Genomic DNA, 14,076 nt, shown 5'->3' on the forward strand with positions numbered 1-14,076 from the left:
TGTCCGACGTCAATCTTTGTGGCCAACACTTTGACCCTTGAGTGAGTGTCTCGCCAGAGCCTAGGAGCCATATACTGTTCACAGTTTCGGAGCAAAGGATGATGGTCCATGATCGAGGGCTGCCGACTGTCTTGTTGTTGTTGTTGTTGTTCTGCCAGCAACTTGTCAGACCTTTTCCCTTTGTTCTTCATCTCGGCCACCTTCTTTTTTCTTCCTCCAGTCTTGCCTCTGCTGGAGATTGTGTTGTGTTTCCTTGTTTTGGTGTTTCCTTGTTTTTGTGTTTACTTCCTACTCTGTTAAATCGAATTTTATCTTGCGTTTTCTCTGCGCGGTGGGAAATGCCTCATGCACTAAGATGTCGCATCAGGAGCGTGCTCGTGGTGAGATATTACCCGCGCTGGGTTTTTTTTTAATCACCCTCAAAACCATCGCGGGCAATATCTCACCACGAGCACGCTCCTGATGCGACATCTTAGTGCATGAGGCGGATGTGCTATTGTTGGGGACAGAGTTGAGCTTAGGGTGTTCAGACTACAGCAGCAGGAGGAGGAGGAGGAGGAGGAGGAGGAGGAGCTGGGTGTTGTCTCTGAGCTGTAGCCAGCCCTCAGTCCTCTCTGCTCCGTTATTTCGTCGCTCTCGCTCCCGTTGTTCCCGCTGTTCCCGTCCTCCACGCTCCGCGCCAAAGCCGTTCATCATGGGAGTCGAAGGCTGCACTAAATGCATCAAATATCTGCTTTTCGTCTTCGATTTCATCTTCTGGGTAAGATTTGCAAATCCGTTTTTCCACGTTGCGCGTTGACTTTGAGACGCAGCCCGCCTCCTCTGCGCCCGTGTCTGTTAATGCTCACGGACTAAATGACCAATATCCAGGCCACAGATCCCATTTTTTTAAAGGCTACATCTCATTTAGAACCGTTCACATACGTTTTAGGTCCAACCCGCGAATTTAGGACACATTTCGGTGCCTTTAAAAAGGCGCGTGTGGTGACGGGATTGCGTAACTCCGTTCGACAATAACGAAACCGACTGATCAACGACGGAACAGGTTTTAACGGACGTTAAACGGACGTGCACGGACGTGCACTGAATTAAGCAATTGTAGCTGCTGGGTACATGGCAACAGTTGAAGGTGACCAACAGAGAAATGGAGGCGCAGGCAGCAGACGGAGAGCTTCATAGTTGGGGATATTTGCGGGGTCCGGGGTGCTGGACTCACCGTTGGGGGACTGCCTTTGTTTGGATGACATCCTCCACCCAGCTTGTCTCGGGGTGGGCGGGTGGGTGTTGGGGGTGCTCATGGTGGTTTCCATTTGGAGAATTAGGTGCTTTTGAAGGAATCAACTGGGTCCGTGTGAGGGGTTCTGTGTTGACTCAGAAACATTTGTGACACATTTGGAAGCAACACATAAAAAAAACCTGTAGAGCCACTGCTGATAAAGATAGAAACTTTTACCAAAAATGAAAATTCAGGTCTTTATTCAGACAAAAAGGGACGTTCTCCAGCTGCTCCGAGCAGGATGCGGCAGTAGACAGAACCGAGAACCCGTTAAAATGCTTCATTCTGCTCCTCCCTCGCTCTACAGACAAAATGTGGCTGGTTTATACTCAATAAAAAGGAAAACGTCAAAGTTACGGTGACAATTCTGTCGCTGGTTTTGTATCTTTATTCCAGGATTACATCATTCATCTTCTTTACTCTTCCCATGCTTTTTATTAATTAGTTAATTAATGTTTTAGTAATTTGTTTCCTGTTCCTTCTGGAGCTTCCTGCCTCCAGAAGATGTCCAGCACATCCCACAGATGCTCCTCAGGTCTGAGATCTGCTGATTGGGGACCACATTAACACCTAAATCCTCTTGTTGTGCTGCTTTAACCATTCCTGAGCAGGAGGTATGACCTAGCTGAAAGAGGCCATCAGGGACCATTGTCCCCCTCAAAGGGTGAACGTGGTCTTCAACAACGTCCATCTGGGGGGCAGGACGGACCCCAGTTGCCCGACGCATCACACTGCCTCCTCGGGCTTCTTCCCACAGGACACCATGGTCCAGTTCTGATGCTCACGTGTCCATTGTTGGCACTTTCAGCAGTGGACAGCCTGGTGGACATGACTGGTGGACATGACTGGTGGACATGACTGGTGGACATGACTGGTGCATGCGAACCCCCTCCGGTCTGCAGCCATGCGGCACCGTACGCAACAAGTTGTGAGGGACTGTGCAGTTTATTCCGTGTTTATCAGAACCGGCATCATCAGTTTTAGCTAAAGTAGCTCGTCTGGTAGATCCCATGACCTGGGTCAGCCTTTGTCCAGGGCTGAGCCTTGACCCCAGTCCACCACAGTTCCCTTCACGGACCAGATTCTGACCACGGCAGACTGGGAGCGGACTGAAACAGTCCTCCAGCCATCAAAGCTTGGTCAGATCGATACACTTGGCCACTTTTCCTTCTCCTTTGAGGACAAAACCTTCATTTGTGTCCTAATGTGTCCCAGGGTGTTGCAGGGTGTGTAAGGGTCTGCTGCGAGGTCGCCCTTGGCTCGCTGGGAGACCTCCTGTTTCTATAAATCACGCTGGGCCCTCGGAGGGTTAAGAGACTATCAGGATGGGGGCAGGGAAGTCAATTTCCAGAAGAGTCTTATGGGAACAGCAGACGACACCCCACCCCCCGCGCTCGCTGCCCCGCATTCTACAACCCCCATAGTTTATGTGACAGGCAGCAATAGAACCTGAGGGAAAAGCTGCCTGGGGTACTGGTGATCTCACAACTCTTTCACTTGTGTTTCTCCAGAAGTAAAACAGAAACCAAATGGGGTTTTTTTTATCTCGAGCCCCAAGAAACGTTCTTTGTGTGACTAAAGGGAAAATCCAACCACAAGCCTCCCTACACTTCTGTGTTTTCTAATCTGAATGAGGTTGCTCAACGAGGGAGCACAGCTAACGTTCATACACTGGATAAAGCTAGCTCAGGTCGAGCAACACCAATCAGCTTTAACATCAACACATCACTTCCTGTCTATTGTGCTGCGTTCAAACCAAAAATTAGCGCATCGACACAGGAAAACGCAGCTACTGGCGGGTCTGACCCCCCGCTGGGGGGGCTGTTCTTGTCCCCCCTCGCATACGTCATCCTCACACCTTTACCTGTGCGGAGACACGGAGAGGAAAACAACGCCAGCGAGGCCGTGGTCAGCCCTGTTGTTGTTCCCTGCTTTTGAATTTTGGCCCTTTTGCAAAGTTTCCAAGCTCAGCGCAGGTTGAACAAGGTCCAAGTGTTAATTTAGAGGAGATGGATGGAATTTATGGCTGATCTGGAAGGATGGTAACAGACGGTATTTGGCTAGTGTGTCAGATTTACGGCTCCAGTGATCAGGCTGCTAATTGAAGGAGAAATTCCGGAAGAATTTGTCTCAAAGCTTTTCTTTGAAAATGAATTCATGTTAGCAAGTGAGGTGTCTGTGTTGCTCATTAATCCCTGGCAACAGGGAAGGACACGGAGGACGTCGGTGGTGCAGCTAGCTGGGAGCAGGAGACGCTCCGGAGGGTTAGCCAGCGAGTGGCCGCATATTAATGAGCAAAGTTCATCATCGGGCCGCTCAGAGGGTCCCGGGCCATGAATAACTGTCCTGAACAATGCCTGAACTCCTCCAGCCAACCTCTTCCTCTCCGAACTGACAAGATCATGAGAAAAGCTGCGTCCTATCGCCGCACGTGCTGGCTCATAGCGGTCCCCGAGGGTCAAATGTGGCGCTCCGCTCCGGCTCTGCTCCGGCTCCGCTCCGGCTCCAGCTGCTGCCCAGAGGCAACGTTGATGGTTTCGGTGGTGCAGAGCCGCATGGCGGTGTGAAAAAACCAGCTTCCTGCTGCTCCTCCAGCACCTGAGACCTGCAGGTGTGATGCAAGCTTGGTGGCCTCCTGAGAGATGGAACCAACCACAGTGATTCTCTCTTTTGATCTCTTGTTTTCTTTCAGTTCCCTTTCATTTCAATAATATTTGTAGAAGTGAATTACTTTCAATTTCCTTCCTTCTGGGTTCTGCATGACTCCCCCCAAAACTAGATTTGGTTTATTTTGTATTGATGATCAACTAATCAGACTTAATGAATATGAAAGAGTTCAAGAGTTTGAGATATTAGATTCTCATCAGATGATTGTTAGAGCATCACTATTGATAAATGTGGTCGCTGCTCTAATTAACAAGAGACACTAATTCTGTGACCTGCGATTAAAAACCCCTGTTTTTATGAACCAAAGTCCAGGAGTGAGTGAGTGAGTGAGGGAGGGAGGGAGGGAGGGAGTGAGTGAGGGAGGGAGGGAGTGAGGGAGTGAGTGAGTGAGGGGGGGGGGGGGAGGGAGTGAGCGAGCGAGGGGGGGGAGGGAAGGAGTGAGGGAGGGAGTGACTGAGGGAGGGAGGGAGGAAGGGAGTGGGTGAGAGAGTGAGTGAGTGACTGAGGGAGGGAGTGAGTGACTGACTGAGGGAGGGAGTGAGTGAGTGAGTGAGAGAGGGAGTGGGTGAGTGAGTGAGAGAGTGAGTGAGTGACTGACTGAGGGAGGGAGTGAGTGAGAGAGGGAGTGGGTGAGTGAGTGAGAGAGGGAGTGAGTGAGAGAGGGAGTGAGCGAGGGAGGGAGGGAGTGAGTGAGTGAGAGAGGGAGTGGGTGAGTGAGTGAGCGAGGGAGTGAGTGAGTGAGAGGGAGTGAGCGAGGGAGGGAGGGAGGAAGGGAGTGAGTGAGTGCTTTTGTCAGTTATGATGTTGATCTGGTTGCTGAAGGTGCAGCTGCTCTTCCTGCAGCTGTGTTCTGTTCCTTCTGTGTTCTGTGTTCTATGGGTTCTGTTCCTTCTGTGTTCTGTGTTCTATGGGTTCTGTTCCTTCTGTGTTCTGTGTTCTATGGGTTCTGTTCCTTCTGTGTTTTGTGTTCTATGGGTTCTGTTCCTTCTGTTCTCTCTGTGTTCTATGGGTTCTGTTCCTTCTGTGTTCTGTGTTCTATGGGTTCTGTTCCTTCTGTGTTCTGTGTTCTATGGGTTCTGTTCCTTCTGTTCTCTCTGTGTTCTATGGGTTCTGTTCCTTCTGTGTTCTGTGTTCTATGGGTTCTGTTCCTTCTGTTCTCTCTGTGTTCTATGGGTTCTGTTCCTTCTGTGTTCTGTGTTCTATGGGTTCTGTTCCTTCTGTGTTCTGTGTTCTATGGGTTCTGTTCCTTCTGTTCTCTCTGTGTTCTATGGGTTCTGTTCCTTCTGTGTTTTGTGTTCTATGGGTTCTGTTCCTTCTGTGTTCTGTGTTCTATGGGTTCTGTTCCTTCTGTGTTTTGTGTTCTATGGGTTCTGTTCCTTCTGTTCTCTCTGTGTTCTATGGGTTCTGTTCCTTCTGTGTTCTGTGTTCTATGGGTTCTGTTCCTTCTGTGTTCTGTGTTCTATGGGTTCTGTTCCTTCTGTGTTCTGTGTTCTATGGGTTCTGTTCCTTCTGTTCTCTCTGTGTTCTATGGGTTCTGTTCCTTCTGTGTTTTGTGTTCTATGGGTTCTGTTCCTTCTGTGTTTTGTGTTCTGTGTGTTCAGGGTTTTCCTCAAGAAAAATGGCCGATGGGACTAAAACAGAGACCCTTCAGTCAGACCTTAACTTGGGTGTTGACTCCCAACATGTCCATCAGACGTTCTTCCATTTTTAAAACTCTTGGGGTTCGATCTCATTCAGCAGATGTTCTAAGTGGAGGTGAAGCTGATGTTTGGCCTTGTGTGTTGCAGCTGGCAGGAGGTCTGATCCTGGGTGTGGCCCTCTGGCTGAGACACGACCCCAAGACCAGCAACCTACTTCAGCTTGAGTTTGATGGAGCTCAAGCCCCCAACACCTTCTACATCAGTACGTATCTGCCACTCGCCCTCACACTCACGCACCTGCAAATCACCGAAGGTTCTTCATCAGTTTGACCTCATTCTGATGGATTTGGGTCTTAACCGGACAGTAACCAGACAGCCTTGATGTCTCAGAATGATCGGAGGACCTGGACCTGTCCATAATGAGGACCGGCTCTCTGTCAATTAGAGACCTAAACCTAAGGTCGTTAATTATGTATGTGATCTTCATTTTATTAGAGCGGCACAGTTCCACAGCACAACCATCTGGTCATTGATGGTTCTGCTGTCCTCATTAACTATTCAGGACCTTCTGGATGAGTCCCAGTAGGTCGTCACTTAAACGATAGAAGGTGACACGTTGTAGATGCTGTAGACCATTTGATCCTGGCTCAAATCCTCAGGCTGGCCTGGCTCCGCCTGGTTGGACGGGGACCCTGGACGGACGGAGGCCTTCGGGTCTTTCTAGAGATCTTTCAGTGGGTTCAGGTCTGGACCACCGGCAGACATCCACAGGTGCCTCACATCCACATCCACAGGTGTCTGGGTGTGTTTAGGGTCATTTCCTTTTGTGGAAAGGTGAAGCTCTGGCTCAGTCTGATGTCCTCCATTCATACTTGCTGGCAGCCTCACAACTGCATCTTCAGTACTACATCAGCCCCCCCCCCCTCATTCCCAGAAGAAGGAAACCCATTTGTGTTGGTCCCTCCTCCCTCCCTCCTTCCCTTCTTTCCCTCTGTGGAACCTTTTCTCTCCCTCAACCAACTCTTTCCACTGTTGCTTAACTTTCCCATCTGGTTGTGGTTAGTCTTCACTGTCTCTCTCCCCCCTATTTTCCACCCCCCCACCATCTCTGTCTGCCCCTCCTCCTCTTTTCTTCCACCCCTGCTGCCAGAACCTTCTCAGGGTGGAGGTTTGCAAGTGCCCCCCTCCACTCCCTCTTCTCCGGCCCTGGCCCGACCCCTTAGGAGACGTTCTCCACCAGGCTTCCAGCTGTTTCCTCAGGACTCTTTTCACACTATTGGGGGGCTCTTCTCCACGAGCAAGAGTCAAACGTGACAGCAGAAACGCCGACTCGCCGTGTTTTACAGGGGCCGAAATGCTCTGACAGTGACTCAGCAACCACTAAGGGCATGTTTCATCCCTATAAGACGTGTCACCAAAGGTTCCGCAGAGCTTCAGGAAGCGTCTCCAGCACCCTCCAAGGCCACCGGGACAGGGAGGCCGAGCCCTTCATTTTAGCTGGAGGCTGAGAACTGTCTGTGTGTTGGACCATGTGACTGACAGGTGTATGGTGCTGCTCAGGTGTGCCCGGTCCCATCCGTTGTTCCAACGGGTGAATGAATGCAGACTGTGTTGACAGTGTCCCTTCTTTCTCTTGATGGCTTTATCCCCTCCGGGGTCACGGGGAGGGTACTGGAGCCCGTCCCGGCTGCATGAGGGTGAGGGCGGGTCCACCACTGGATGGGACGCCAGCTGATGGCAGGACCCTCCTGTGTTGATAGTGAGACGCACCATCAGAGCCTGTGGGTGGAGGCTAGGAGAAGATGGAAGATCAGTCAGAGCCACAGCCAGGACCACCGTTCTGGACCCACAACATACTGGCAAAGCAACAGAAACAACAAGGGAGGCCTGGAGGGTCCATCTCCAGACTCAAGCCCTTCAGAGGGTGATTGTAGGTGCTGAAGAGCCCCCCCCCCAAAGCAAACAACAGGAGGAGGCAGCGTCATTCCTCTTTTGGTTTCATCCCAGTTGTTTTCAGTCCGCAGCCAGAAATAAAGGAATTTCCCTCTCTGCTCCGGTACTTTTGGAGGCGTGTGAGTCTCCTGGTGTGTATCAGGAGAACCCCTCAGTGATGCTGCTCCTGGTCTGGTGCTCCCTGTGGTCATACGGGGAATGTTCACGCTGCGCCGTGAAGGTTGCGTCCCAACACGATCGACAAGGGTCATGTGACTCTCCCGCTCCGGGCGGGAACGCTGGGTGCAGCCAGAGTTTTATGGAGCCCTGAGCAGATTAAATGAAGACAGACAGGAAAAGACATTTTAAGTAAATGGAATTAGTGTGAGTATAAATTTCAGATGCATTACGTAGACGGACAGAAGGTGTGGGGCTGGCAAGAGAGGGAGGGGGAGCTGTCTGGAGGGTGGGGGGGGGGACAATGCAAGAGAGTGAGGGTGCATTTGGTCGGTTTCCAAGATATCAATTTCTAAATTACATGGGGGAAGGGAGAGGGAGGCTTGGCTGGGAGTAAAGTGGTGGGGGTGCTGGGACCAGATTCATTAGTGGTCCAGCATCCAATCATGCGTGCTGCACTTATGGGGGAGCTGAACACAACCCTCCTCTCCTGTTAAATCACTCTTTCTACAGCAGTTGCACCACTGAAATGCATTATAGATGTGCACGTATGGGGGAGCTGCATCTACGTATACTTATTATTACTTATTATTTTCATGCAAAGTTTGCTTCCACGCGGTTTTAGAGGCAGCAGCTGCGAGCAGCATGAAGACGTTAGCAAGGAGAGGCTGAGCAGAAGGAGAAAGGGGCTGAGGAACCACTCTGGAGAGGAAAATCAGTGGAATCATGAAGCAATCAGTTGTGAAGGAAAAAGTCCAAACAACTTCCTGTGGGCATTTCTGGACGATGAGTCACTTTCTGCCAGAAAAGCGAGAGCGGGCCGCCTGCTGGCCAGCGGGCCGCATTACACCTGCATGCATTCAATCTGCAAGAGTTGGTTTTGGTTTTCGTGAATGTGCAAAATGTTGTGAACCGTGTGTGTGTGTGTGTGTGTGTGTTATCCCCATGACGAGGATGTTGTCATCAAATCCTGCCGTCTGTGTGTCCAGATGTCCACATCCTGATTGGTGTCGGTGCAGTGATGATGTTTGTTGGTTTCCTTGGATGCTATGGTGCCATTCAAGAGTCCCAGTGTCTGTTGGGAACTGTGAGTCACAGCTAAGGGAGCCTCCCTTGTGGAGCCTCCCATCACTCCTTACTCAAGTGATGCCCAGTGATATCTGTTGGACCCTCTTATCGTTTCTTTCCGTCCTGTCCCGCAGTTCTTCGGCTGCCTGGTCATCCTGTTTGCCTGTGGGGTCGCAGCTGGAATCTGGGGCTTCATGAACAAAGAGACTGTGAGTAGAACCCGTCTCCAGCCAGAGTGCTGTCGGGTATATTTGCTGATGTGGTTCTAGCCCGCACGGGGTGGAATTTTAGGCAGGAACTAGACTTTAAGGAGCTCCAGGAGCTCAGGACGTGTGTTGCTGCTGCTTCAGGTGTCCGGCGATATGATCAACTACTACGACTCCATCTACAACAAGGCCATGGTCACAAGTCTCCAAGAACCAGACAAGCCAAAGGCTGCGGCGTTGGTGCTCAAGGTCTTCCACGAAGTGGTACGTGCACAGTTACGCAATGCCACGACCTTCAGGGCGTCCTTTGAGGAGAACCCTGAGGTGTGACTGTCTTCCAGCTCAACTGCTGCGGTAAAGGCCAGGGGACCAACTTCCTGACGCACATCACAGATAAGCTGGGCGTGACCGACCTCTGCCCCACCTCTGGAACCATCGTTGTAAGTTTGGAATGTTTGGGATCGCTTTAGAGCTGGGACAGGCGTGTGAAGGGCTCCCAGGTTCATGTGCCAGGACACTTTCACATTTAGCATCTCGCTGTGACCAAAGTCGGGGGGGCAAAGACACCAGGATGAACCTGGGACGCATGTTAGCAGTCAGGAACGCCTTAATTCACATGGACCTTTCGTTTCTTCTCCAGAGCTGCCACGCCAGGATCCAGGAATTGTTCTCAGATAAGATCTATGTGATTGGGATCGCTGCTCTGGTGGTTGCTGTGATCATGGTGAGACCTTCTTCTGTAACCCTCAGACCTTTCACCTCAGTCTGCTCTGTCAGGTGGTTGAATGCGAAGTCAGACCGCTTTGACCTGGACTTGACCAGCATTTCCTCCAGATCTCTGTCTCATTTTCAACGTCCAGCTGTGGTGAAACTCCACAGGATGGAATCTGGAGCAGCTTCCACAGAAGAAGACTGAAGGTTTCACATCCACAGCAACACTTTTGCTTTGTGTCGCAGATCTTTGAGATGATCTTCAGCATGGTGCTGTGCTGCGGGATCCGCAGCAGCCCGGTCTACTAGAGGTCCCGACTGCTGCCCTGAAGGAGGAGCTGGATCCTGGATCCTCCTGGGTTCCTCAGCAGGAACGCTGCCCTGTATCGCTTGCTGGATGTAGTCAGCTCTTTGAGAAGTTGATGTAAAGTATTCTCAGTTTGAGCATCTCAATCCCACTTTTAGTGCATTTTTTGTTGGCATATTTAACCAGTGTTGTGTTAACTTGATATGTAGATATTGGTTTTTTTGGCACTGTCATATGAGCAACCCTCACGTGTTCAGGCGCTCTCATCATTAGTGATCATCTCCTTGTGTTTTCGCTTCCCTGCTTCTAAACTCCATCTGGATTATTTCCCATAGTTTTATGTATAAACTGTATATAAATATATATATAAACTGTGCTTTATGACTGCCTGAGCATGGATATTGTATTACAGTAGGTACTTCTCCTGTGTTCTTCCTGCACTCTCTGCTTCTTTAGTCTAGACTAACCAGATGGTGGCGCACACGAGCAACACTGTAACACCAGTCTCAGCATGTCTCACACACACACACACACACACACCAGTGTCTTTTATGTGGCTGACGCCTGCAGGAAATGATGATTTAAGCAGAATTATCCATTGTTGTTATTGGAACCAAAGTTTGGGCCACCAGAAGTTTGTGAGTTGGACCCTCCCAGCTTGTTTGTTCAGCATCTCAAACGTCTCCATCATCTCATCTCCGAAAACCCGGTTTTGTCCAAACGGATTCGGTGTTTTTGCCAGTTGATCGGACTTCCGTGGATCCTCCGTGGGATCTGCTCCTTGATGCCGCGGGCAGATCCTGAAGATCCCCCGTCGAGTGTTTTAAATGTGTCGTGCCTTTTCTGCTGCTCCTGTCCCGACTCATCTGTGTACGATGCCGCGTCTCCTCGGCCTCCTCGGCCTCCTCTTCCTCGCCGCTCGTGTTAGCAGCAGCATTAGCCTGAAGCTGGTGGTGTTCCTGTGCAGAACATGGCAGAACCTTCATCATGTACCATGAACTAACCACTAACACTTCCTGCCTGCTCATCCTGAAACAGTCACATCTCTGCTGATGTTTACAGCCCTGATGCATTAGTGAGCATCAGGCTGTCTGTGGGGTGATATTGTTACCACGTCTTTGCCTGGTACTGGACAGGAGGGGCGGAGGACTTGGTGGCAGCGTTGGCTGAGAGCAGGTTCAACCTTGGAGACCATCAAGTCCAACATCTGGCCTGTTGAGGAGGCCTGGCTGCTTCTCTGACAGCTCTGTTTACGCTGCTGCCACCAACGTCTCAAGCCCTCTCTGCTCTCATACACTTTGGTTTGCCCAGATATAAAGGGATTAAATGTATTTTACAAGTAAAGTTCTCGGCTGTCTTTTTTATCGGGTTACCGTGTGGAAAGATGAGTATGAACCAGTGTGACATCAGGACATGTGAGGTCCCTCAGATGCTTGGCTGGATCCAGGGCTGGGGAGACGCTGGGCCCGTTAATAGCATCAATTGGGGGGGCCCCCAGGCCACCTCAGAGGGGCCAGGCACATGCACGTGGCCATTTAATGCTCCTCCTCTTCCTCCTGCCACAAAGGGGCAGATTGTGGTCCTGATCCTGGGTTCTTGCCCCCCAAACCTCGCGTACTGGCCTGTCTCCTGGTGGTTCCCCACATGCCGGGCGACACCAACCTTTGACCTTTCAGCAGGCTGAGGTCAGGGGGGGCGGGCGGAGCTCTGCAGGGAAAAGAAAGCAATGAAAAGAAGCACTATTGAAGCTGTTTGGGTCGTTCTGTGGCGCCGCTGCTGCCCCACTGAGCCCCCCCCCCCCCCCCCTTCCCCTCCAGATAAAAGCAGCACATGCACACACATGCAGATTCTTACCTGCCAGCCTGAAAGAAGAACTGTCATTTTTAGCTGGGTGTCATATTTCCGTCTCGGGTCTCTCAACAAAATCAGAATATTACTCTGAAATAAATGTGTAATTTCACTCAGGCCGTTGTCGTCCCACATTTTAAAGCCTTTTCCTTCCCCAGGTGTGACATCACTGCCACCAAACGTCGGCGCCCGTTTGTGTATTTGAATATAAATATGAATAAAGGGTCGAGCTGATGTCACACTTCCTTCCATTCTAATGCAGTTGTTTCTTGCTGGAGCCAACAGGGGGCAGTAGTGAGTCTCTCCCTCCCCTGCTGGTCTGGAACCTTAAAGCCAAACAAAATAGTAGTAGATCCATTTTAAGGTGGATTTTTGGATCATTTGCCTCCGTTAGTATTTTTAATATCACAATATTGTAGCTGAAGGCATCTCTGCGTGCTTCAATGATGTTTGAACTGGGGGAATCAGCCTTCGTGGTCGTGGTTAATGTTGATAATTTCCTCCTCCTAATGGCAATAAATGTTGCCCAGCTGCCCCCCGTTCCCTCCTGGAGGGGGTGAGGAGGTAACTGAAGGGAGGATTGTTGCCTGGATGAAACCACGTCTCAATGTTCTTTTCCTAACTGGTGGAAAATAGAGGTGACATCAGTGCTGAATTAGCTTCGGACCACCTTTGTGTTTTATGCCCCCCCCCCACACACACACACACACAACTGGTCGTTGTCTGTTCCTTTTCTAATTGCAGGGACATTGATGCTAACTGGCATGTAACTAAAGCGAAAGCTGCACTTTTATATTCAGCTGTTTCCAGTCTGCTGAGTTCATGCTGCAGGAGAATCATGAACACTATCAGAGCTCCAGAAACCTCATTTCTTTATCTCCTGAAATTGAAAACAGGATTTGGTGCAGCTCAGCTGTGGTTGGAATGATTTCGGAGCCTGTTAGCTAGCAGGCATCTTTGCTAACTGTGGCTTGGAGACACTAATTTAAAGCAGGTTCACAGTCATGTGGTCGTCTGGTCGGTTCCCACGTCATAAATGAGGGAAGAACACCCACAAAGGTCAATTTGGATGTTTTTCACGTCAGGAAATCTTATTCACAAATGATTTTGGTGTTGTTCTGGGTCAAAGAGAAGCTTCTCACGCCCGGATGACTCTTTTTATCTCAAAAATGTTGCGTCTCTGTGTTCCAGTAAATTTACCAGTCAGTCATACAGAAACAAACCAGTCAGCAGGTTAACGACTTTCAGGGTTTCAGTTTCACTTTTGTCTCCAGATGAGCTGGCAACACACCTACACAGGCTCTTATTATTATTATTATTATTATCATCATCATCATTATTGTTGTTGTTATATAGACTGAAAATGGAGAATCTGTCTGCACCTTCAGTAGAAGCCTGTGTGACCCTTTACCATCGATGCTGAGTTTACACGTAGAAGTAATATTGTGTGTGTGTATGTGTGTGTGTGCGTGCGTGTGTGTGTGTGTGTGTGCGTGCGTGTGTGTGTGTGTGTGTGCGTGTGTGTGCGTGCGTGCTGTTACTAAAAACAGCCCTCACATTCCTCCTGATATTAGCCTGGTGTGAAGTCTTGCTGGAGTGTTACTGGGACGGGCTCTAATCCCTCCCCGAGCCTCTCTGCTCCTCACAGTGTGCTGCTCCTCACCCCCAGACTTGGCTCCCAGATCCCCCCGGAGGATTTATCTCGATGAGGTTATTTCCACATTCCTGGGGGCTTAAATACCACCGGCCCAACAGGAACAAGCGTCCCTCCTTTGTTGTTTTCACCCTGCAAATGTAGGTGAAAGCAGAGCTGTGGGCTGATCGTACCAGACTGGGGCAATTTCTCTCCCCAGCAACATCTTCATCTTCATCTTCATCCTCATCTTCATCGCTCCCAGTGGAGGTGCTGGGATGTCGTTCCTGCTGAGGTCGTGTGTGTTTGTCAGGAATTTGTGCTCACAGCCGTGATGGAGGCATTTGTGATGATGGAACGCTGCGGTTCCTGTTGTGAAACATGTGGCTCCAGCTCAGCCAGCTGACCCCGACTCCACCCTCCCTCCCTCTCTCCTTCCCTCCCTCCTTCCCTCTCTCCTTCCCTCCCTCCCTCCCTCTCTCCTTCCCTCCCTCCCTCTCTCCTTCCCTCCCTCCTTCTCTCCTTCCCTCCCTCCCTTCCACTCTCCCTAACTTCCTCCCTCCTTATCTTCCTCATCATCATTTAGGTTTGGTCAAAACATTTTTGAATGT

At 50.3% G+C, this 14,076-nt stretch overlaps 1 protein-coding gene across 1 annotated transcript; it reads left to right on the top strand.

The window, feature by feature from the left end:
• Window positions 1–567: 567 nt before the first annotated feature.
• Window positions 568–11,328, top strand: LOC101061159 (CD81 antigen). Its single transcript, XM_011620012.2, has 8 exons — window positions 568–760; window positions 5,731–5,845; window positions 8,682–8,779; window positions 8,895–8,969; window positions 9,111–9,230; window positions 9,308–9,406; window positions 9,607–9,690; window positions 9,924–11,328. The coding sequence occupies exons 1-8, from the start codon at window positions 695–697 to the stop codon at window positions 9,984–9,986; spliced, it is 720 nt and encodes a 239-aa protein (XP_011618314.1). The 5' UTR covers window positions 568–694; the 3' UTR covers window positions 9,987–11,328.
• The last annotated feature ends 2,748 nt before the right edge of the window (window positions 11,329–14,076 follow it).

The sequence above is a fragment of the Takifugu rubripes genome, chromosome 13 (assembly GCF_901000725.2).
Source record: "Takifugu rubripes chromosome 13, fTakRub1.2, whole genome shotgun sequence".
Lineage (NCBI taxonomy): Eukaryota > Metazoa > Chordata > Actinopteri > Tetraodontiformes > Tetraodontidae > Takifugu > Takifugu rubripes.